Raw genomic sequence first — 26836 nt, 5'->3', positions numbered from 1 at the left:
TGTGTATATATATATATATATACACACGTTGCTACGTGTACTGCGTTAGACTAACCGAGACTTGTCATTTGCACTTATATATTGATGCTCTTTTGTTAGTTTTGACTGCTTTTATTGTCCTCATTTGTTAGTCGCTTTGGATAAAAGCGTCTGCTAAATGACTAAATGTAAATGTAAATGTTGTGTTTTGGATGGTGCTGGTTTCCCCTCCAAGCTACATATACAGCAAGACCTCCTTGGTCAACCAGCTTTACTAGAAAGACAATAAGATTCATACTCTAAGTTTAGCTCTGAATAATATGGTTGTGTGAGTCCACCAGCTAAATCACTAACCACTATAAACCATCATAGAAATTCATAATGATTTCCACTGGTCCTTTTTTTTAGGAGGGTCTTGTCCTGATTTACATTCAGAACACATTGAAAATTTGCCTGTTAATTATCAGGCCTATGGAAGCATGTTTCCACCTCAATGCAAAAATAAATAAATCAGTTATACTGCAAAATATGCTGTAAAGCCACATTTATTAGAAAAAAATGGCAATTATGAGAAATAAAGATGAAATTGCAAGATACAAAATCACAGTTATGGAAAATGAAGTTACAATTGTGAGATATGATGTATCAAATATGAGATATAAAGTGACAGTTATGGGGAAAAAGTTTAAATTGTAAGATATAAATTCATGATTGTGAAGAATAGAGACACAATTTACGAGAAATAAAGAGCCAATTGTGATATATGAAGTATGAGTTGTGAAATATAAAGCTACAAAAATTGTGAGATATAAATTTGCAGTTGTGAAATACGTAAGATGCATTTATGAAAAAGAAAGTCCCAGTTGTTAGACATAAAGACACATTTATGAGAAAAATAACCAAAACTGTAATATATGAAGTATCAATTGTGAAATATAGTCACTATTACAGAAAAAAGTTGAAATTGTGAGATATAAAGTTGCAAACCTAGTAAAAAAAATCCTTTGCCATAATTTATTTAACATATTTATTGAGAACACTTACTGATGTCAAATTATAATTAAACTTTATTTGGAGTATTTTGTTATTGCTCAAGGCACACTTCTTAATATTATGCCTAAAATATCACTATTAATATGGATTGTATACCAAAAGTACAATTGCAGGGTATTTTTATTAAGCAAATAAATATGTAAATGTATTTGTAGTATACTTAGCACAAAAAAGGTATTTCAAATACATTTTAGTATATTATTTTCACTAGAGAATTATGAGAAATAAACATGCAATTTTAATTTGCAAGTGTGAGCTACCTAAGTATAATTTGTGAGATACAGTCAGATACATGAAAGAAACTGAAATTGTGAGATAGAGTAACTTCAGAATTATGAAATACAAAGTCGCAAATTATGAGAAATAATAATGTAATAAAGAAAAAAGTGGCAATTATGATATATGAGGTATCAGTTATGAATTACAATTACAATTGTGAGAGAAATTAGCAATTGTGAGATAATAAGGTTCAATTATGAGAAATAGAGTCAAAATTTAGAGATACAATGAAGTATCAATTGCGTAACATGAAGCTACAATTACGGGAAAAAAGTTAGAGATATAAATTTGTAATTGTGAGATATAAAGTCACAATTACCTTAAGGGCAGAAGGGCAGAAACAGACTTCCATACAGGTTAGACAACCTGCTAGAAAAACACAAACCAGCCCAGTGATAAAAGCTTCCACATTTCCACATTCTAGGTCCCGTTTAAGCTGACTCTGGATATTGTCTTATTCATTTCATTCACAGAGTGTGTTTTCTTCTTTAACCTATGAAAGCTTAGCCCTGTAGTGAGGGGGTGAAGTGTTGGGATGTTAACGATGAATAACTAGGGTTGTTAACGATTAATCGATGATCGATTAATTGTCGATAAGAGATGCAATCGATTAAAGCTATCGATGGTCGATTAAGTCGGGCTGCGTGCGGCTCATGCGCAAAACACGTGCGAGCGGCTGTGAGTGATGGTGATGGTATATAAATGCATCATCATTCATTCATAATGTACAAATTAAGCTTTTAATGTGATTTAAACTTTAAATGTACATTAAAATAGAAACAACACAAAGTTATTCAACATGGAAAGCAATAGAAATATAGTAACTAAGTCATTTCCCCAGATAATTCTTTCATATCGGGCTCTGCGCTTTGCAGGGCTGTGGGACACAGGACAGATAGGCTATTCATTCCTACAACTTGTTAATTCGTTCCTACGACTTATTAATTTGTGGCCACTGTCCATGTTTCATTAATTTTGTTCCTTAAATAACCCATGATTTAACTAAAATGAGGGAACAAATTAATAAATTGAACGAATTCTTATGAAATCTTTTATTTCCGTTAGATGCGAAAACAGTGATAAAAAGTGAATGACAATAAAATAAACCTGCAAAATTAAGAGGGTTAGACGGTGAGGATTTAGGAAAGGAAACAATGCCTAAATATTACTGAATTTGTGTAAATTCGTGACCAACCGGCAAACCAGAACCAAGCCGCATAAATGTAGGCTATATGGGCTCGAACGGCATCCAAAAGCATGGTAGCGATGTAACATTTTCCAGCTAACCAATTATTCCTCTAATAAACAAAGCTTTTACACCACACTTGTCATAATCAGAGCTTATAATTTGTAAATAAATTATTGCTGGATTCAAAACAGCAATTAAAAGGCGCTCTGACCGACACTGACAATACGTTTTCCTGGAGCATTCAATGCTGTCACTAAACGGTGATGCCACAACTACGAGCAAAATTATTGCTGGATTCAAAACAGCAATTAAAAGGCGCTCTGACCGACACTGACAATACGTTTTCCTGGAGCATTCAATGCTGTCACTAAACGGTGATACCACAACTACGAGCATCATTCACAAGTTTCTGCATGGACCTAACTAGCCTAGGCACAGGTTTTCAAGCCCTGGGTCAAAATGGGATGCTTTAAGGAAAATGTATAGCCTATGTAAGTAATAGGCCTACATAAAAATAACAATTTGTTTTCATTAAAAAAAAAAAGCAAAATATATCTGGCTTAAATAATTAAGCTAACAGATTTAAAACAGAAGTGTGGTGCGGCGCTCCATAAACAAGTTTTTTTAATGTTTCAGCTTTTTGATCGCGCCGGCACCTCTCGTGCACACACCCCACATATTCTAGCAATTCAAACTTACATCGCAGTCTGTTCATTATCAAAATAAAATACAGTAACTTTTGAGTAACTTTTGCACATCCTGTCATGCCGGGCTGCATAGACGCATTTTGCAACATTAAGGTTAACGATTAATCGATTAATTGATCGTTAATTTAAACGACGATCGATCATGGAAATTAAAATTGACATCCCTAGTTGGAACATCTGAGGGCCGTGTTTGTCACTTTCACCTTCCTGTTTTCCTCAAGGGCCCACTGTACCCGCTGTACTGCCCTCACTGCCAAAAACAGCTGAGTCAGAGAGGCGAAGATGGATTGTGTAAGCATGTGTGCGAATCCATGTGTGCATACAAGGGTGTTTGGGTGTGTGTGTGTGTGTGTGTTTTGCCTTGACACCACAAGAGACACTACAGGGGGCAATCTGGTGCGGTAACCTGCAGCTCAACACTGCATCCCTGAGCCTTAAGCTCTCGGCCAGATGACACCAGTGCCAAATGAGACGGCCCATAAAGTAAGAGCTCGGTAAGTCACACTGCATCATACTGTCAGCAGGGAACATTAATAATCTCTAATAGATGCGCTGTCAGGAGATTGATGGGAGGGTGGAAGGCCAGTAGGACGGAGAGAACAAGAGATCTAAAGGAACATGCAGATGTGCCAGAAGGACATTTAGATGAAGAACTGCCAATGCTGAGATAAGAAACTGAACAAAGAATGCTTAACAATACAGATAAAAGCATATCAGGTTATATATTTAATATATTTATTATGTAACTAAGATTCCATTTGGTAAAAAGTAACTGACCAAACATTGGATTTTTATACATTTTGCATCAAGGCTGCATTACCACCACCTGTGGGCATCAAATTTGAGTCAAGATGATTTGATTTGAGGCTAAATGTATTTGAAAATGTGAGAAAGACAGAGGTACAAGACTGTTTACATCTAAGTTGCAAATAGAAAAAAATTATGGTATTGACATATTAGTCATTGACTATAAGTGTAAAACACAATATATTTTAATATATTGTTTGCGCTTCTTGTTTTCATGTTAACAGTGACTTCTCTGATTGGTGGATCCAAGAATTATGGTAGTTCTTCTCTCTGAATTCTGAAATTAAACCTTTAATATAAATACAAATTCTTTTAAAAATGAAGGTGAAATAAGTGGCTTTTATAGAAGCATATATCATTGCTTAACCTCAGAGCTCATGTTAGGTCTGTCTAGAAGAGTTATGGTTAAAAATCCATTACGAAGAAAACAAATGGGATTTTTACCTTCAGAAGCTGCTGGCTACAGTATAATGTTACACTCTATTTTAAATAACAACTTCCTCTTACAATCTCGTTCTCTTTTGATGTGTTTCTCTCTCTTTCTGTCTTTCTCCTATAAACAAACATGCCTAATAAAATTGTCTCCCAGTGCTTTGCTGACACCTCTCTCTTTTGCTGTGTTTTAGTTGCTGGCCTTCAGTATGGGGTGCAGGTATTTCAACACTGACTAGATCAACAAACAGGACTCACTTAGTCAACCAACGATGCTGTTTGACTAGCATTGTCATTCATTGCCATTCGCTGTGTTAGACTAGCACTAACCAGCATAAATCATTCAGTAATACTTTACAATAAGGTCCCAATAACGTTAATTAATGCATTAACTAACAATAGCGATATATTTGTTATTTATTATACCAGGGCTTGTAAAATACCTTTTTTTTAAATGTAGAAAACGTGATAGGAGTCGAAAGATAAATCAAAAACATTTTCAAAATACAAATATCAATGCATATCAAGGAAGGAATTTTATTTCACTATTTACAGGGTATCTGCAGGATTTTTTTAAATCAAACGTAAGGCTTTTTATGACCCTTTTTAAGACCTGCACATATAAATTAACACTGTATGAGTAGGGTAGGGCAATGCCTATGGTAAACTGTAAAAATGTCACGATTTACAGTTCAGATACAGGTTCTTAAAAAAAAAAAGTCTTATAAAATGTTAACCATCACATTTCAGCCTTTTTAAGAAAAAGGGATGAGAGTCAAACTTATGAATTATTATATTAATATAAAACATACATATATGTCTTACTGTCTTAATTGTTTAAATTTTTTAGAAGGCACATTAGCTTGTTGTCGATTCACTGGTTCACATTTACAACTCTATGAGCTTGCTGCATAAAAACATGGTTCGATTTTGGCATTGGTCTGAAAGAACAGCAGACGGACTTCTTGAAATTGCTAATTCATTCTTTGCCAGTAGGAGGCGCTACTGGGCCAGTCCAGCAGGATATAGCGATTTCCCTGGTATTGGCTGTACCAAAGCAGCACTGCGCTCATGAACGCTACTTTATCAGGCATTATAGGACAGATGAAATTAAAATTTAAGACTTAAGATTCTAAGGACCCACAGGAACAATGTATTTAAGGGGGTGATACATTTTGGTAGCCCGACTGGAAAACACAGTAGCCCTAGGATGTTGGCTAGAGATTTTATGAGCCCTGTATTTATTCATTTTTGTTAACATTACTTAATAAATATACAACTGTTCATTGTTAGTTCATGTTATCTCAGGTCAATTAACAGATACAACAACAAGTGATTTTAATAATGTATTAGCAAATGTTGCCAAGTCCTCTATCCATAATATTGCTTTCTCCAGTGAAAAAGTTGTCTCCTCTGAATCAGGAGAGAAATATGCACAGATCAAGCATCATTTACAAGTGAAAACAGTTTTAAACAGATATGTTGGTGGATTTTGATGTAAGGGGACAAACTTTTTCACTGGAGGAAGATTTATTATGGATTATGGACTCGTATTTTGGCCAGAAGCGATGATTTACAGTTAAAACGCCTTAATGATGGATTTGTTTCTTACAAACACACAGCTCTGGATGAACTACTCCTTTAACACATAGAACGTTATTGTAAAGTGTTATCAACCAGCCTGCACCAGCATGGTATTCATACTGGTTTAAACTGGTTTTATCAGCAGCAACAAATCAAAATACACTGCTACACATTTTTACATTTCAAATGGCAACATGCTTGTCGCTCCTGGAACAACAACATTCATCAGCCAATCAGATTGGATTAGGACTGAACAACATTCTTGTCAACCTATAATTTTCCCTTTAGGGGGAATTATTAGTTAGGATTAGGATTAGGGTATACGATGAGGATCATAGTCAGATTTACTTGACAACAATGTTGTTCTACAGGACCAAAAAATATCCAGGAGCATTTCCTACTTGACAAAATCAGGGTCATCCTACTTTAATATGGCTGATATTAAAGGGTTTCACTGTATATTTAATAATAACATACAAAAACATACAAAAAAGCAGTCAATATCCAACATAGACCTCATAACATCACACCACAAGTAAACAGAGAGGACATCATTACAGGCAGTGCAGGTGAATTCATCATCAGAGCCCAAGACACACATGAATGCGCCCTTCATGTCTCCCACCAGACCTGCTTATTGCTTGTAATCAACTACTACTGTCAGGTTGTGCTCTTGTTATTGTAGCTGCGGCCCATAAACACACAGGCATATCGGGAAGGCAACAGCACTCGTGCTGGCAATATTACAGATCTTTCCCCTCTCTCTCTCTGCACTCCACTGAGGCACTTGACTGGAAAAGCCACACCATGCTCGTATAAATATTTCATCACTGATTCAATTTTAAATCGTGGATGGAAAGAAAGGAAAAAAGATTGCTCCTTGAACTTCACTTTCCCTCCATTAGTGATTGCCTTCTTCCTCTTGTTTTTTACTCTGCATCTCCTTCTCTCTCTTTCTCATATGTACACACATGCATAAATGCTGAGTTTGGTGTGTATGTGTAAGTGTTTGGTACACAAACACTTATACATACACACCAGATAACGACATATTCACACACATACACACAAAAGTCATTTCCAGACTTTGATAATGGAACAGCGAAAGGATGGATGGAATTGAAGCCACTGTATCTCACTGAGGTCATAAATAGCCAGCGGAAATAATATGTTTATTTTCTGTCAGAGATCAGAGACACAATAGCATCTACATCAATTGAACATCCACAACTTGTAATATTGAAGAACGAGTGTCACAAAAAAAAGGAAGGTCATTTGGTTTATGACAAGATTTGAGCTGCAAAGAAAAGGAAGGTCAAGTCCTAACTAATGTATCTAGACAGGCCTGCAGGGATTAGTATAATTCTCCAAGACATATGACATTAATCTCGGAATATGAGAAAGAAACTGTTAACTTTTGTGGATTAGGACCAGGCCTTTGGAGATGTCACTAAGGGATAGCATTACAGACAACTGTGGTAAATATCACATATCCAAGGCTCAGGTTGTCAATTCTTAACTCTATAACTATATCAATGAATAAATCATATAAAATGTAAATGAGCATGTAGTACATATTTAGTATGCATACTATATTCATCAAGTATGACAACTTCACACATTTAAAATGCATACTACTTATATTATGCACTTGAATTATATTATACTTGCTTCATGATAAAATACTTTTAAATATAGATACACTAAGTTTGAGGTCAGTAAGATGTTTTAATGTTTTTGAAAAAAGTCTTATGATCACAAAGGCTGCATTTATTTGATCAAATATACAGAAAAAACAATAATATTGTAAAATATTCTAACAATTTGAAAACTGTTTTCTATGTTAATATATTTTAAAATATAAAAAAAAAAAAAAAAATGAAATAAAAAAAATTCTAATATGCTGATTTGGAGATCAAGAAAGTGTTCTTCTTATTATTAAAAATGGTTGTGCTGAATTTTTTTCCAGAATTTTTTGAATAGATAGTTCAAAAGAACAGCATTTATTTGAAATAGAATATATTTATAAAATTTACTGACCCCACACTTTTGAACAGTAGTGTAATTATAAACTACATATAGTTATGCAATGTATATAATGTGTATAATTGAGTGTTGAATACTACATTTAGGTAGTACTTACGCTACATAATGTATGCAAGAAAAGCCTAAATGATTGCTGGCTGTGTATAAACTACACACTATGAAAAGATTAAAGCAGTATCACAATTGTTATAGAAAAATATTATCGATGTAAAAGTTACTGAAACAGTAACTTAATTAGCTTGTCTCCTAATGTAAGCGAAGAACCATCAATTATGCAAATTATTCAGGTAAACTAATAAAGAAAGTCATTCATCACTGCTTTTACTGAAACTTATTTTTTATTCATTACTCCTCATAAAATTATTGCTGAGACAACTGGGAGTGCTTAGGCAATGTGAATCACTCTCAGCATTAACCTTTCAATATCAAGATCCGTATCATGAGCATGATCAACACAATTCTTTTGAAACCTCAAGTGTCATCTGTTGCATCACAAAAAACAAGTTTGCATAAGCGATAACATGCATGCATAAGGGGCAAGAAGGACACCACAGCTGGTGAGACTCTGAGCATGATAAACAGGTTAGGATCAGAGTAACGGAGCTGCTTGGGTCGTTTCATCTTCAAACACAAGACAGATGAGAATTGCTCCACCCACATCTGTCAATAACACTGCTACAAAGCTGATATGCTGAGCAGTATGCATGCGTGTAAGCGAGCAGCACGTGTAGGGAACACATCTCATGCTCTCTTTCTCTCTGTCAAGGACATCATTGGTAAGCTATATCATCTGTGTCGTCCATAAGGGACCATATGTGAGGAGCATTATATAGACCAGTGGCCATCACATATATCCAGAACCTGTCAATTTAATCAGGGTTGTGTAATCGTAGCTTATGGGCTCCTTACCTAATGTGTAAGACAAAGCACTTTGAGACTAATGGATGCTGCTCTGTCATGTGCAAGGAACATCGATATTTCTGTGCATTATGACTGGAATTGGGACCAGTAAGATCATGGAAATATCATGCAAGCAAATAACAGCATGCATGCTACAGAAAAAAATAAGAGTTTTTGCAGTCAAATTAATATAAAATCACTTAGAATGCAGTCGGTTCTTGTATTTTACAGTTCAAATGGTGGTCATGTGTTCTTATCAGCCACAATCCATTTCACTCTTATTCCTCATAATATAACAACCCAGGGAGACATTCATTACATTCACCTGCCATTTGACCCTGGGGGCAGAAAAAATGTCACTCATATTTATAGAAAAGATCCTTCCAAGCTGTTGATGGATCAACACAGGTTAGACAAAAAGACAAACTTATATCTTTAAAGTTAATCTGTAATGTCTGTGTCACATTACACTTTATTCATTTCATTCATACATACAAGAATGCGGAAGACAGGAAATGCAAGCTCATTTCTTTGCATTCCAAGTTTGGTGAATTCTGCCCTGCAAATTCATATTACGTGAAGAGAATAGACAATCGGCTTGGCCTCTTAGCTGAATTAAGGATCGGAGTGTTGCAGTAAAGTGAAGTAGATCACATATTTGTACATTTTGTATGTATTATATGTAGAATTATGTTTTTTTAAAAAGATGCAGAGAGTGTGACATCACATTACGACTGTTGCAGTGTCTGTAGAAATATCGAGTCCACAAAGTCTAGTGTGATCCACAGCGACAGTGGTCCACCAGCCCATGATTTATACTGTATCGGTGTGATGTGTGTGTCTGAGTTATGTTGAACCAGCAAGGTTAATGGAGCAAGGGTTGTGCTAAAGATTATATATCCAAGGCACAGTAATTTTGCATACTAAATTCAGTTTGTATGCATACTCAATTAATACTAATTCTATGTGTGTAAACATTATTTTTGAATGATTTAATGATTTACTATGCATACTACATTGAGTATGCTTAAAACATTGTCTCAGAATTCAAATGACATGGATTTAGTATGCATATTATTCACATTGCACTTCACTTAGGCTTTTCTTGCATTTGTAATCAACTGCAAATCTGTGTAGCCAAGTGAATATCAAGTAAATGTTGTATGCAACTAAATGCCATGTAAATTTAGTCGTTTTGTAAATGCATTATCCAATTCCTTCAACATGCATTTAAATCAATGAGGGTTCATACTCTAAGTTGTATGCACTGTATTCGTGTAGTTATCATGATTGATCAATTTAGTATGTATGTATACTAAATATGTACTGTATAGTATGTATTCCCAATCAATGTAATACGGTCATCGATTTAGTATGTATACTACAAAGATTTAGTTTGATTGAATTCAGTGCGCAGAAATAACAACGCTGAGCCTTGGCAATGTAAATGACAACCCTTGAAAAAGTATATCTATTATATTCACTAAGTTACATGAAGTTCATAATAAACAGAAATAAATGTATAACCCTGATCCCAAAAGGCCTCATATAACTTCATGTAAAGAATGACAAAAGGAAGTAGATGGCACAAAGAATACTACCCCCCGGACCCATAAATGTAATTATATCTTGCTTCCTTCTTACTGTGTAAAAGAAGACAGTAATGAACATATTAATCAAATCTTTATCATCCGAAAATGTTCAAATATCAAAGGCTAAACATGTTCTTTTGTCTAATTATACAAAGCAATGTCAGATTAACAAAACAAAACCATAACCATATCACAACACTTTTCAATATTATATCCCTGTGCATACAAGCATCCAAAGAATGAAAAATTGCCATCTACATTATTCCACGTCTTTTCACTTCATATTTTTATTGTGAAATACTACACCTACTTCCACGAAACCTGCAAAGCAAAGAAATAAACTCCAGTAATCAGAACATTATACAGTAGTAAAAACTGCATTCAAGGGAAGAATGAGATCTGACATTTTAATTCAATCTAATCAAACTTTGGGCATTTACATTTGTGCACATGGGACTGACACTGTAGGTTTGAGACAAAGACTTGACTTCTCAAAGTTCATTATACAACAAGAAAAAATTAATAAATACAATCTAGCAGTCCTAATTATTGAAAAATGTTAAACTTTAGATGTCAAAGGGACAAATGTGAAATACAGCCATTTTAAGTCAGGACAAAAATGACTCTGGCTTTAATATAAAATTTTTGAGGAGATCTATTTCAAAGCAATTATGCCTGCAGCAAAAACATTATAGAAGTTTCAAGGACCACAAACTGTTTGTGTGCCTTGACTAATCATATGAGAATACAAATGAACATTCATATGTCTTTTAAATAAGTACAAAAAAGTTCAAATTTGAACATTTGACTATGTATTCTAACTTTAAAACACTAAAACATGTTTCTGCGATGTTAACAGTGCACAGTGCATCAATGAAATCAATGAACAGTGACATATTTTTGACAGATTATTTGTCTACACACTTCATTCACCACATTCATCAGATTTTTTTACACAAAAATTTTACTAATATGAACATTTTAAAGGGGTCATATGATGCGATTCCTATTTTTCCTTTTCTTTAGTGTGTTATGTAGCTATTTGTGCATGTATAAGATCTGCAGCGTTACAAAGCTCAAAGTCTCTAACAAAAGGATTTATTCTATCTAAAAGAGAAGGCTGATCCAGACCGGGCTAAAACACCTTGTTCAAACACACCCCCACATCTCTACGTCACGATGTGGAAATATTAGCATTAGGGATGCGCCGATACCACTTTTTCCAGTACTCGCCCGATACTGATACTTTTATTTTTGTTATTTGCCGATACCAAGTACCGATACTTTTATTGCATTTGTATATTTTTTAAATATTGGGTACAGAAACCAAAAGAGTATGTATAATGTTATTTGGTTGACTTCATTTATCAAATAGATACAGTCAAACCAGAATTTATTCAGACCCCTTCAACATTTCTCACATTATCACAGTTTATTCGCTATAGTTTAGAAAATGGTAATAAGATATGACAGAGTTAAACTGTGTCAGAACAAATTCTGCTTGATAATGTTAGATAACTTTGATAGAAAGGTGTGTAATGGATTACAATCAACCAAAAATTATTCAGACAGCTGTTAGTATGACAGTATTTACACAACTATCAATACTTAGTCGGGCAACCTTTAGCCTTAATGACAGCCTGTAGTCTCCTGGGCATGCTGTCATCCAGGTTCATGCAAACCTGAAACCAATTTTTTTCCCAGACTCGGTCTCGGTAATTTTTGGTTTGACTGTATATCCTTCGGTTATTTTCACATTTAATTATGCCCATTAAAATGTATTTTACAAGTTTTTGTTACTTTCACTGTTCATTTTTTTTGCTCTATGGTACATCATCTTTAATTTAATAGCATTAGAGCTGCTCCATTGCAGCGGCTTAGTACTTTAATCACGCGCTTTGCTGTAATAATGCAGGGAACCCCTCGTTATAAATATCTGTGAAACTGTGAAATTTTCAGAAATAGAAGTAGCTTTTTTTTCATCTGAAGCGTGCTGCAATTTATATTCCAAAGCTACTCATATAATTCAGAAACACTCAAGCAAGCAAAACACGCGCAACGCCTGCACGTATTTGTACTGGTGCAGAAAGAGAGGGAAAAGTAGTACAGCCTAGCGCATTTCACACCTGCAGTCCGGATCTTTCACCCATAGAAAACATTTGGCGCATCATAAAGAGGAAGATGTGACAAAGAAGACCTAAGACAGTTGAGCAACTAGAAGCTTGTATTAGACAAGAATGGGACAACATTCCTATTCTTAAACTTGAGCAACTTGTCTCCTCAGTCCCCAGATGTTTGCAGACTGTTATAAAAAGAAGAGGGGATGCCACACAGTGGTAAACATGGCCTTGTCCCAACTTTTTTGAGATGTGTTGATGCCATGAAATTTAAAATCAACTTATTTTTCCCTTAAAATGATACATTTTCTCAGTTTAAACATTTGATATGTCATCTATGTTGTATTCTGAATAAAATATTGAAATTTGAAACTTCCACATCATTGCATTCTGTTTTTATTCACAATTTGTACGGTGTCCCAACTTTTTTGGAATCGGGTTTGTACTTCGTAGACATCCTTAATCTCTAATAGCAACATTCTGTTGTCTGTGTTTCTTTGTCTGAATATGGCACTTATCACATGCTGTGTGGTATTGGCATTTTTACAAGAACAGGAGCCCAGTATCGGGCCCGATACCGGTGCATCCCTAATTTGCATAATTCCGCCCAAATGTTCATGCAAAGAAAGAAGGCGTGGTTTCAGGAACAGCAGTAGTGTTGATGCAGCCATGTCAGGGAGACGCTGTGTGTTTCTGTGCGAAAGCAAAAGCACTTTATTTGGCCTTCTGAAAGTAGATGCAATGAGGAATCATTGGTTAAGATTTATTTACAACAGAACAGCACAACCCAGATGTTCGAATTTTTGCAACGCATTTTATGGACGACAGTTTTGTGAACCTAGGAGAGTAGCCTACAAGGCTGACTGTGCAAAGGCTATTTCTAAAGAAAAAAGGGTAAATTCCGACTTTGCTATGAAAATCTGGCGTTATTCTGAATCAGCTACTGTAAGTATGTTTTCTTAATAGTTTAAGTATTTGTTATTGACTGTTCAAATGTGGAGTTTTGCACCGTGTAGAGTACTGCTTCGTGTGTGTGTGCGTGAGAGAGAGGCAGGGTCACATCACAATGGAGTCAGCTTTCTTAATCGCGGCTTGTGTACTGCAAATACATATGAGCATCATCACTGTGTCTGTCATGCGACTCTGTTCCCCTTTCGGGCTTGAACTGATGGTAAAACTAAGGACATTATGTACTGTCTTTACATTTATGTTGAAAACTGAAGCTCGCAATTATGGAAAGGGGCTTTACATTCCGATGCGTGCTTGTGGTGTTCAGCCAATCACAATGCACTGGGTCAGCTGGCCAATCAGAGCAGACTGTAATTGTCGGAAGGAGGGGCTTTGTAGAAAACGACGCATTTGAGAGAGGCGGGGCATAGAGGAACTACAATAACGTACAGCATTTGAAAAACAATGTGTTTTTTGGAACATTAAAGCATGTCAACATATTCTGTTACACCAAATACACAAAATAATGATCTTTAAAATAGCATCACATGACCCCTTTAATACAGCTAAAGTGAAAGGGTAGCAAGTCAAGGCCAAAGACATTTACCTTTTAAAGTTGATGTCACCAAATGAACTGTATTTCTCTGTCCTGACTTTTAAAACACAAGATGGCTGGAAAAATTCGATTACACACAGGAATACGGGTAATACCCTGTTTGTCAGGGTATTTCACGTTTGTTGTCCAGACAGGCATCCAGAGACATTTAAAGTCTTTATTAGCGACAGAGATATTAAAGTTAAGCAGTGTGGCTTTAATGGCAAATGTGGCCTTATCCTATTACGACCACAGCAGGTACTTAATTATAATGCACATAGGCTAACCCTGATCTCTAACATTATGCTGCTATATTTCACCTGTCACACCCAATCTCAGTGGACCTCTCTCTCTATCCTAGTCTGCTACCTCTAGTGGTGAAAACATGGCATTACAAAAGCATCTCCCCATAGATCAAGTGTTTCCCAGCCGGGGTGCCATGTAAAAAAAATATTTTTTTTATATTTTTAAATTGCTAACATTTTCAAAAAAGCATTTATTATATAATATCCATTTCTGATGTCGCCAATAATTAGAGATGCATGAAATTTCGGCTGCCGAAACTTAGTTCACCGCTCAGGATTCATTCGTATTATCCCGCTCTATGTGTGTGTGCTCCACTCAGTCGCTCTACTCATATACCGTTCATGCTCATCGGAACAGCAGTCCACTCAAAAATTGAGCCGACAGGAAACATCGATGTAGTACAGTATTGTTTTTGTCTGCAATAGCCCTACTGTGTTGTAACATGGAGTGGTAAATGGGCAACTCTGGTAATGCTGCCCTCTCATTCAGTGTGTGTGCTCCACTCAGTCGCTCTACTCATATACCGTTCATGCTCATCGGAACAGCAGTCCACTCAAAAATTGAGCCGACAGGAAACATCGATGTAGTACAGTATTGTTTTTGTCTGCAATAGCCCTACTGTGTTGTAACATGGAGTGGTAAATGGGCAACTCTGGTAATGCTGCCCTCTCATTCATTGATCTGCTAACCGCTATGTTATGCTCGCGTGTTCTGATAATAAAAGCTTTCCAGGACTAAACATTATTTAGATAATTGGTAAAAAAAAAAAAAAAAAAAAAGTTAAATATCTTAACCCTACTGTTAGACCTACCTGAAAAACTAAAAAGCTATTTATTTCATTTGAAGGCCTGTCGTTACTTTTTAATTTGTGCTATCATTGTTAATTTCTTTATTTGTTCTTATTTTATTACTGACTGCTTACTTGTCATTTTTTTATTCAATTCAAAGTTTGAAATCAAGCTATCTCGTGCTACTGCACCAAAATTACCCCACTGTAAAATAAAAAAAAAACACTGAGTGAGCAAAAATTTGTGAGATAGCTAGTTATAATGGTAATTAAATAATGTTTACATATGTATAAAAGCCTACATTAAAATCTGTCATATAAATTGGTCTCTTCATTAGAAATTAGCCTACCGATTGCCACCTTTGATGGACAAAATGTTTTAATAATATTAAAAATATTTGTATGACATTTATATTCTGCAGTTCTTCCCTGTTGTACCGAATATCTATACTTTACAAATTATCATATCGAAGTTAGAAATTCAAATATTGTGACAATTTATTTTGTAGGGTGCCACAAGTTTATTAAAATTTCCAAAGGGTGCCGTGACTAAAAAAAGGTTGGGAAACACTGCCATAGATCACAATTGAACCTTCCAGAATCCTGGGCAACGCATCCCTTCAAGTTGGCAGGATCACAGACAGATTGGTAGCGACTCAGGCACAGAATAAATATAGCCCGTGACTGAAGGTACTTACTGACATGTGTGTCTTCACCTTCTCTTATTAGGTAACAAGACAAATGCATGCTCTCTGCTGTATGGGAATCTGGGCCAGGCCTTGTGTAAGCCATATGTATGTGATGCATAAGATCTTACACACATCAGCTTAGAGACATGAAAGTACTGTGGGGTAATTAATACTGTGTTGTACACAGCAGCACTACTTCAGATACCATCTTTTATAAGTAAAAATAATACAAAGCACCAATGCAGCTAGTAAATGATTTACTATATGCAATTTCTAAGAATTAAAGAGGCCTTGTGTCTTTCTTAAAGGCTATGTTCAAAATAGCATACTACTGTTCTGTTTCTGCAGTACGCATTCTTTGTAGAGAAAACAAACTGTATGTATGTATGTATACTTGGTAAAGGTTCCAAAATGGGGCTTTCGCAGTGATGACATGGAAGAACCATTTTTGATTCCCCAAAGAACCTTTCAGTGAAAAGATCCTTTGTGGAATGGAAATATTCCATGGATGTTAAAGGTTCTTCATAGAACCAAAGATGTCAATAAAGAACCATTATTTTTTTATAGTATCGCCACATGATCTGCTGCATAGGCTAAAAGGTGTATATACAGACACTAGACACTAAGCTAGATACTACATCCCACAATGAATTGCACTTAAAGGGTTAGTTCACCTAAAAATAAAAATTAGCCTATGTTTTACTCACCCTCAAAGCATCCTAGGTATATGTGACTTTCTTCTTTCAGACGAATCCAATCGGAGTGATATTAAAAATTGTCCTGGCCCCTCCAAGCCGTTCAGTGGGGGTAAGCGGATGTTGGTTGTAAACAGTTCAAGAAGACATGAAGTAAAGTGCACGCATCCATAATAAAACGGCTCCGGGGGGTGAATAAAGGCCTCCTGTAGCGAATCCATGCATTTTTGTAAGATAAATATCCATATTTCAAACGTAATAAACACTTTTTTCTCACTTCCGCTGACTGTCATACGCGGAAGACGTTCAGGCGGATTACGTAAGACGTATGCGTTGTGCACGCGCCTCTGAGAAATGCAGGAGCAAAGGAAACAAAGTTTCCTTACTTTAGCAAAGGAAAACCAGTCTCCTCTTGGCTTATATATATTGTTCTTCTAATTTGTGAACGGCGTTTTGTTTTGTCTCCGCGTTCGTCACTAATCACGCAACGTCGACGTCCTACGTCATCCGCCGGAACGGCTTCCGCGTATGAGAGTCAGCGGAAGTGAGAAAAAAGTGTTTATTACTTTTGAAATATAGACATTTATCTTAAAAAAATACATGGATTCGCTACAGGAGGCCTTTATTCACCCCTCCGAGAGCCGTGTGAGGGACGTTTTATTACGGATGCACACACTTTATTTCACGTCTTCTGAACCGTTGACAACCAACACCCGCTTACCCCCATTGAATTATATATATTGTTCTTCTAATTTGTGAACGGCGTTTTGTTTTGTCTCCGCGTTCGTCACTAATCACGCAACGTCGACGTCCTACGTCATCCGCCGGAACGGCTTCCGCGTATGACAGTCAGCGGAAGTGAGAAAAAAGTGTTTATTACTTTTGAAATATAGACATTTATCTTACACCCGCTTACCCCCATTGAAAGGCTTGGAGGGGCTAGGACAGTTTTTTATATAACTCTAAAAGATTGGATTCATCTGAAAGAAGAAAGTCACATACACCTAGGATGCTTTGAGGGTGAGTAAAACACAGGCTAATTTTCATTTTTGGGTGAACTAACCCTTTAAAGGCGATTTTTGTCAAACGATGTTGATATTTGAAAGCACCAAACAAACACGCCCATACCCCAACAGGAACTCACCCCTATTTTGATAACTCTGCCCCACAAGTACGTACACAACCCTGGAAGCGACGATGGCAGTAAACTGCTATGCCTGCCGGCCGCAGCATATTCAAGCAAAAGCCAAGGTCGGTGCCGCGGTGGGCAAGTGACGTAACCGTTGTTGCGGTTTAACAGCGGTATCACCGTCAGCACTGTCTATCACGGCAAGCCTAGAAAGCACCAAAACAAACACGCCCATACCCCAACAGGACCTCGCCCCTATTTTGATAACTCCGCCCCACATGTACATACACAACCCTGGCAGCGACGATGGCGGAATCTGCTATGCCTGCCGGCCGCAGCATATTCAAGCAAAAGCCAACACAGAAAATATGTCTGAAAAAGCAATCAATGTAACTCACCTATCAAGAAGAAACAAAGCAACCTTGGCGTCCGATTCCCTTCCGCTCCTTGAGTTCTCTCCACCGCTGGAAAGCTGGTTCAATATTTACGCGGGTCCTACCTCTTGCCTGATTGTAACCCTTCTTTTTAAAGGTTTATTACTCTTTATTACTGAAATTTTCCTCTTTTTTTATCTGCCATCTCTCACTATCTATAGTCAATCTGCTAATATCCATCCTGTGCACTCACTGAGCGCTCTCTTTTCCCTATCATTACTAGACACGCCCCTTAATACTGATTGGCTGCGAGTTTGTTTTTTGACTGTGGTCAAAAGCGTTTTTCAAAAATCGTTTAGTGCACCTTTAAACTTCTATTTCCGGTGTGACGAATGAACAGTAAGTTTGTGCACTGCAACTTCTTATGCAACTTTTTCTAACAAGACATTTCTGCACAAAATTTGATTTTAAATTTAACAAAAAAATATGCAGATGCAACTCGCTGAATTAAACATTCACATAATAAGGTAATGTGACAACAATATACTGTAGTATATGATATGTTTAAAGTTGCAGAATACAGCTTTACAAAAAAATGTATTTTGTATACAGTTTATTATGCAGTATGCAGTAGAAGCTAATAATCCATTCGGAACACAGCCAGTTTCTCTGCGTCTCACACTTTCTCCGGACATCCACCTCAGGGATGTGTAAAAATCACAACACAACTGTTTGTCCACCAACAGCTGAAATCTCACAAGGCCACAGACCGTCCAAAATGCTTTGAGACCTCAGCGAAACTGACACGTTTTCAGGAACACAATGACACTTGTCAGGGTGCCAGGGGTCTGGAATCTTTGAGTGCCAATTTTAATTTATCGTGCCAATCACTGCACCACAATGACTACTGAGGGGGGAAAAGCACTTTGTGATGATAAATGTGAAAGTCTGCATGAAATGAAAATTCAATCTACTTTGTAAATGCATGCTACAGATCTTATTGTGAATGACTCCTCCATGTATACTGTATGTTCATTTTTTCTTTACATTTTTTGTTTTGATCTCATAACGCTAAATCAAAATGTCATAACTCGATTTTCCAATGAAAACAATCATCCTTCTTGTGAGGTATGCTGGAGTTCTCCAATCATTTAGTTCGCTTAAACCCTGCACCTCCACAATCTACAGCAAGCTCACATTTATTTTTAATCGCAACTCAGAAATCACAAAATGCAATCAATAACTGATGGATAGGACCAAGTCCCTGCCCTACATTTTTTTTCTTTTTTGATAATCAATTACACACAGATTTACATCACAATACAGAAGAAAAGATCTATCACTACATCTGTTTCATGGAAACTGTTAGAAGACATAGCTATTTGAATCACAAATGTCACCTACATGTGCAAGGGCCAGAGTATAATTCTTGACTCAAATCTTGTAATGTTTTATTTATTTACTAACTCTTTACTTCCTCTTATTGATTTTTAATTATAGACCTTGCTTTCAACTTTTCTAAAATAAACCGCAAAAGTCTAATCATATTATATTCCTCTCTTTCTCCGTCTTTGTTTATATGCCAGTATTTACCCTTCTGCGTGCCAATGGTTGAACTCATGTACAGGGTTACAGACTGGTTTACGCCTGAAGCTGCACAATTTTCAGTTAAGCACATACAAACATATGCATTTTGCATTAGCTGTACTGTAAGGTCACGTCATGCTATTAGGCCTAAGGAAACAAACAGTATGCATTTTGACTTAACACAATTATGCCCAAATACACTATTATGAAAGAAGCTCAAGGGTTGCATATGGAGAGTAAGTGTTAAACTGCTAATTAAACATAGCACCATTTTAATCAAATCAAAAAAGCAACAGTATCATCAAACACGTCCCGACTTCATTTTTCCAGACCCCTGTGCAATCTCAAGGGGTCACTGACAGCCTTGACAAATGCTCCATCAGACGTCCCACTGAAGATTAAACAGCAAACCCTCAAGGACAGTCTTCAAAGTGATCTTTAGACTCCAGATCTTTTTTTCGCCCTCAGTGTCACTGCCTGTGTGTCACCAACTCGCTTCTGTTAATTGGCGCTACACTGACATTCTACCACCGCCGGCCACATATCTCTGCCCGATCGTGTAGTTACGCGAGCATGCTGATAAATGCTAAGCTGACAGGTTTTATGAGCCTTGGTGAGCAGACAGGAACGGAGCCATCACCCCGGCCTCTGCCGATCTTGTTGTCTTCGGCTTGAACCTGAGTCACGTGTACTTCTGGGCTCCCCCTGCTCTCGTGTGAAGCCAAAATCTGCATGCATGCAACCATACATTATCGCATGCACATTGGTGGAAGGTAAGGAAGGAGAATAGGCAGCCAGAGGGCTCAGAGCAGCAGTGCTCACATAATGCACTACAGATCCCATACCATCATACAAACTGTAATGAGAATGGGTGGCAGAGGCAGGTGCAGACATTATGCTCACGTTCTGCCAAAGTTCACGCTTACGGCATCGATATGAGGTGGTGTAGTGCGCCAATGACAGGCGGAGGGAACGCAACAAACAATGAAGCCTGTGGCGGCTGCATCTGAATACATAAAGCAATCAGTTTGCTTTGATGCAGCATCAGTCATAAACAGCATTTGCTTCTAAATCGATTGAGCAGGATGTTCCCCTGAGGACAGAGGGGCTACTTAACCAATCATCTCAGTCATGACCCCCCCCCCCCCTTGTCCGCCCCACCAGATTTCAGCATCTTCCTCAAACATAATCTGTGAACGACCAGCTCTAGCTGACTGGTAAACACAATCAGTCAGTGATATGTGTGAAGGTGTGCGTATCCTCCTCGATACGGAAAAAAGAGGAAGGAGGGGGTTTTTTCTGTTACCTTGCGTCTACGGTCTCTCGATCTGTTCCTTTTCTTGATCTTCTCCTCCTCCTTCTCTCGCAGCTCTTGAGCTGCAAGCTCCTGTAGGTCCTTGTTCTTGCGGATCTGCTTAGCAGCTTGCGCCATGGTGCCGCTGCAACAAGCAGTACTGTGCCTGTAAAGAAGGCTGTCACTGTCCCTGCGGTGGCCAGTGCGTGAGAGGCGGTGGCGCTGTGCGCGCCTAAGAGGAGTGAGCGCCCTGCACGGCTCTAGGCAGCCAGTTCCCTCAGCAGCACGCCACAAAAGAGATGATGCTGCTGCCTGCCTGCCTGCTTGCTCCTCATACAGGCAAGATCCTTCCCATCCCCCTCCCTTCTTCTCTCTCTCTCTCTCTCTCTCTCTCTCTCTTGCAACACACCAGTCAGTCACGCAGTCCAAGCCTCAGCAGTGTAGGGATACTGCAGCAGCTCGATTTTTCTCCCTCCGTCTCTCTCTTTCTCACTCACAGTCTCCCATTTTTCTCATACTGCCAACTGTTTACCGCGCATCTGTTGTTATTATTGTTGTCTTCTTTGTGCAGATCTGCAGGATGTAGGTGAAACAATCAGTGCACAAATTCACAATTTTAAGAATGAATAGGAATGAATAGGGTTTAAAGCCATAAAAGCTTACCACATAAAAACTGCATGTAAAATCTCGCTCTCTCTCACCAGACTGGTTTTCCACGAGAAAGGGCTTGTGCATTGTTGTCTATGCATTTATTCAGTCCATTTTGACCTGCAGAGTATGGTAGAAAGACAATGTTTGTATATGACAAAGAGAGAGAGAGAGATTGTCACTCGTTTATTCCACCGAGATATGTACCAGTCACTTTATGTCAAGGAAAACCCTATGGAACCATCCAGATGCTTCCCAGAGCTCACATGCTGTTCTTCTCTTGTATTGTTATTCATACAGTAATGGCAAATTATTGTGTGTTACTAGTGAACATGTGGGATACAGTGTGCTATTTATTTTTGCTTGTTTATGTTACAATACTGTGCAAAATGTGAGATTGCGGAATAACAGTCATGTAAACAGGAGCCAGTGCATTATAATTCAGAGCCCATCTGAAGTGAAATGTAGGCGCAAGCATTTGCCTCTGAGAATGATGGCTGAGTCATGTGACAGATCAGTCATTTATTTATGCTTGTCATGACACTAGGCTGTACATTATCCTTCATCTGCTTGATTTCTCTTCCTCTAATCAAAATTATCTACCGATTGCCTTTGGGAAAAGGGGAAAACTTTGTAATTACAGTGACAGTCTATGATTTGTTTACATCACATACTGTATTTGGTAAAAACCTATTATATGATGCATATACAAAATACATCACATATTTGGTGGAAATCTGGTAATTAGGTTGGTTTTGGATGTTTTAAGATGTTTGGGGTTGATCTAACATACAAATCAACATAGAATTCATAAACGCATAGTATAATAATAGATATTTCCCAGTTACTAATTTTGGCAGTGCTTTGAAAAGCATGAATTGGACCCATCAGTGTTGATATTCCTGTGGTTTCAGAGTGATTAGTCACATGGATAAAAATAAAAAAAACATGCATTAGCAAAGTTGACAGATTTCAACTGCCATTGATGAATGGGAATGCTAACAGACAGTTTTTTTCTGGTCTTATATATTTCTATATTGTGATATATTGTGCATGATCTATGTTTTGTTGGCTGATATAGATATGTATTTGGACTAATCGAGACATCTAACAGTGAGTATGTCGTTTCTCACAAAAGCAAACGTTTTCAGTTACAAATTCCATCAAAGAGGTATTTGCCGTCAACTATAATGCGATTTGTTCCAAAAAGGTGTCAAATAACAGGTGTAATTATGGGTAAAGCGAGTAGTAGCTAACATGGCAAGTCAATATTATTGTCGAGGCCACTGATGTGAGATGTCTTTATCTCACGCGAGTGTGCAATGGTATTATTAGTTTCTTTATGTGTAAAACTTCTTAGTGTATAAAAAAAATGCAGAGTGCACCATTAGATATGTCACTGAAATTAGCTCAGTGTTTTACAAGTGAAGCGTTACCTTTATTGCCTCCAACCGCTCTTTCCATCCTGTCTGGGGTTGGTTACTATTCTGAAGTAAAATTCACAATTAGACATTCGTTACAGTGTCTACATAACAGTATAATATTCGAAGTTAATTTATTGTGTGGTTAGTAAGTTACAAAGAAAGTGGTAGAGATAGAACTCATAAGTTACCTTCACGTCACATTTTGACACGTTCACAAATCAATTACAGGCCGATTGGACAATGTAATTAGCATACTATTTTGTACTCTCATAACGCAGACAGTCTCCACTACATACCGTTTTCCACAACAAGCTTAATAACAGAGAAACGTTTAATAATTTGCATTTTGTCAGTGAGTTTGGTTTGCCAACGGCAGATATCGGCATCTAGTGGACTCATACAGCACAACATGATTTCAATACTACAACAGTCAGTCGATCGATCGATAAGGACTTAATGGGGGTATTATCACACATGCTTGTAATACAGTCATCATGGCCAAAAGTTTTGGCAGTGACATACATTTTGTGTTTTGCAAAGTTTGCTGCTTCAGTATTTGAAGATTATTTTTCCACATGTTTAGTATACTGAAAAACAATGATAAGCATATCATAAGTTTTAAAGGCTTTTATTGGCAAAACAAAATATGAGTCAATATTTACAGTGTTGACCCTTGTTCTTCATAACCTCTGCAATTCCCTCTGGCATACTGGATATTAGCTTCTGGGCCAAATCCTGACTGATGACGATCCATTCTTGCCTTATTAGTTCTCAGAGTTTATCACAATTTGTGCTTCTGCTTGACCACTTGACTTCTGGCCACGGATCCAAAATTTCAATGTAATGATCTTCGAGCCACTTCTTTATCACTCTTGCTTTGTGACATGGTGCTCCATTATGCTGGAAAATGCACAGATCATCACCAAATTGCTCATGAATTTGTTGGAAGAAGTCGCTCTTGCAGGACGTTTTGATACCATTCTTTATTCATGGCAGTGTTTTGGGCAGAATTATGAGAGAGCCCACTCCCTTGGTTGAAAAAGCAACCCCACACATGGATGGTCTCAGGATGCTTCACTGTTGGCACAACACAAGACTCATGGTAGCGTTCACCTATTCTTCTCCGAACAACCGATTTTCCAGATGTCCCAAACAGTCGGAAGAGAGCTTCATCAGAGAAAATAACTTTGCACCAGTCTTCTGCTGTCCAATCCTTGTACTTCCTGCAGAATTTCAGTCTGTCCTTTTTCGTTTTTCACCAGGCTGTTGTCCAAAAGTCTTGGCCTCACTGTGCGTGCAGATGCTCTCACACCAACCTGCTGCCATTCCTGAGCAAGCTCTGCACTGCTGGTGACACGATTCTGTAGCTGACTCCTCAGGAGGAGACGGTCCTGGCGCTTTCTGGACACTCTGGGACGTCCTGAAGACTTCTTCACTGCAGTCGAACCTCTCTCCTTGAAGTTCTTGATGATCCGGTAAATGGTTCTTTCAGGTGCAATATTCTTTGTAGCAATTTCCTTGCATGTGAGGCCATTTTGATGCAAAGCGATGATGGCTGCACGTTTCTTTGGAGGTAAACATTGCTAACAAGAACATGTTATTTTCAGCAGCACCTGAATGATTCACTGTGGCATATAATAGCTCATCCTCTACTATCTGTGAAAAACATGTAAAAAACGCTTTTCAGTTTAAATCCAACATTACAAATAAGTATTTATCAAAATCATGTTCATAAAAACAGAAATGCAGATAGTGACTGATATGTAGTTACATGTAAACATTCAAAGTGAATGTAAAACCTGTATAACTCCCTGACATGTTTTCATTCTCATTTCAAAAGCAATCAAATATAAATAAATAAAATATGTGCCTCTGTTTTCTCTTCCTGCGCTTCAACAATAACAGAATCTGCATCTTGGTTGTCTAAAAAAATTTAAAAAGAAGAGGGAGAGAGAGAATTTGATATTTTCTTTTAAAATAAATCACACCTCAACATCATACCAATCATGACCTCAGAATTATCCATTTACTATAAAAACACAGTAGAGAGGTGCAGTGCAAGTTTGTACCAGTACTACAGACATTATGAGCATTTCTGCTAACTCACTCACCAGTGTTCGCTACTTGAGTTCTGTAACTATGAAACCAAAACATAACATTTAGAGAACCGCAGGTTTATACCAAATATTTTAGCTGAATAAGTCATAATACGCACTGACCTCACTGGATGAAACTTTTGTCTATACCCTTAAAAAACAAACAAATAAATTAATCAATGAATAAATACATTTTGTATACTACTGAAGACATTGGGCAGTAATTCTATAAAAAAATGCATATACTGTGTTGGTGGTTATAAAGCATCTAAACATATAAGATATTAGGTGTAAGTCATTCTTTGACATACATTACCAGAATTACACAAGATAATGTTATGTTTGCCATTTCTTACCTTGCTTTTTGGTCAGATAGATAATATATATGATGATTAAGATGAGCAAAGTGAGCAGAATGAGTGTCTCCAGAATAACCAGAAAAACAAGAGTGTATTTGCCAGTAAGAGCTAAAGATGAGAACAACAGAAAAGGCTGTTTCAAATTTTGAATCTGTGCCCTATGTCTAGATAAAGAATTTTAAAAAAGTGTTTTATAGCATTACAAAGGTTAAAAAACTATTTACATATCCTCCACACTGTAATGGTGACATTTCGGTTCATTTTGTAGTCAGATTTGGGTTCACAGTGGACGCTAATTGTTGTTCGGAGCTCCTCTCCAACTTTTCCTTGTAACAGTTGTTCTCCACTGACAGTAAGTTTGCAGCAATTGTCAGAGGAATTTTGCTGGCCAATGTTTCTTGAATCAGCATAGAAAAAACACATAACCTGATCCTTGTGACAGCATATCAGATCCGTCTGGTCACTGAGAGTCATCAATCCACGACTAACATTGAAATCTGTATATAGAGGTTGCGGGTCGAATGAGGGATTGAAAATGTTAACAAATACATAATCTCACATAATAGACAACTAGCCCTCAGGAACATGATCACTGATACTGAAGAGCACTGATAGATAGATAGATAGATAGATAGATAGATAGATAGATAGATAGATAGATAGATAGATAGATAGATAGACAGATAGACAGATAGATAGATAGATACGTAGATAGATAGATAGATAGATATCCAAGCTGCTGTTAAATGCAATATGAACACTCTCATTGGTTTGTATATTTTTGTGCAGGCAACAACCTTTTATTTTTTACTGTTCATATTCTCCAGTTTTTAAATCGGTGTAATAGATGTGTTCAGCATGGTTTAGAAATTGTTTCTAAATTGTTTATGACTGCATACACAAAGCATGAAAGACTTGAACCATGAAAGAATGAACCGTCGAACACACACAAACAACACAGAAGTACTATGAAATGAAATATTGCCTATTTCCCAGGTGTTCGCATTATTTTGTCCAACCGCTGTAGTCTCAAAACAGGTTTAGGGGAAAATAGAGATTTAACTGTAAAAAAAAAAATGTTTTTAAAGTTTTGTCATTTTGCTAAAGTGGGTTTCTGAGGGTTAAATCAAAAGTTGATGTAATCTGAATCATAATTTCAGTATGATATTATTTCAGTATATATATATATATATATATATATATATATATATATATATATA

At 37.1% G+C, this 26836-nt stretch overlaps 2 protein-coding genes across 2 annotated transcripts in view; both read right to left on the bottom strand.

Moving 5' to 3' along the window:
* Nucleotides 1-23464, bottom strand: part of LOC107591686 (ankyrin-1-like) — a 107852-nt gene extending 84388 nt beyond the window's left edge. Inside the window, exons 1-4 of the mRNA XM_016280911.1 lie at nt 23350-23464; nt 23174-23224; nt 21753-21857; nt 21102-21662 (exon numbers count right to left, since the gene is read on the bottom strand). Of these exons, the coding sequence (XP_016136397.1) occupies nt 21102-21227 (126 nt within the window). The 5' untranslated portion in view covers nt 21228-21662; nt 21753-21857; nt 23174-23224; nt 23350-23464. The remainder of the gene's footprint in view (nt 1-21101; nt 21663-21752; nt 21858-23173; nt 23225-23349) is intronic.
* The window catches only part of LOC107591726 (uncharacterized), a 3982-nt gene continuing 491 nt past the window's right edge, over nt 23346-26836 (bottom strand). Inside the window, exons 3-9 of the mRNA XM_016280960.1 lie at nt 25841-26113; nt 25614-25724; nt 25381-25408; nt 25273-25298; nt 25032-25084; nt 24750-24817; nt 23346-23349 (exon numbers count right to left, since the gene is read on the bottom strand). Of these exons, the coding sequence (XP_016136446.1) occupies nt 23346-23349; nt 24750-24817; nt 25032-25084; nt 25273-25298; nt 25381-25408; nt 25614-25724; nt 25841-26113 (563 nt within the window). The remainder of the gene's footprint in view (nt 23350-24749; nt 24818-25031; nt 25085-25272; nt 25299-25380; nt 25409-25613; nt 25725-25840; nt 26114-26836) is intronic.

The sequence above is a fragment of the Sinocyclocheilus grahami genome, unplaced genomic scaffold (genome assembly GCF_001515645.1).
Source record: "Sinocyclocheilus grahami isolate Dianchi unplaced genomic scaffold, SAMN03320097.WGS_v1.1 scaffold145.1, whole genome shotgun sequence".
NCBI classification, from domain to species: domain Eukaryota; kingdom Metazoa; phylum Chordata; class Actinopteri; order Cypriniformes; family Cyprinidae; genus Sinocyclocheilus; species Sinocyclocheilus grahami.
Note: the sequence above shows the minus strand (reverse complement) of the source record. Positions and strands in the feature narration are given on the sequence as shown.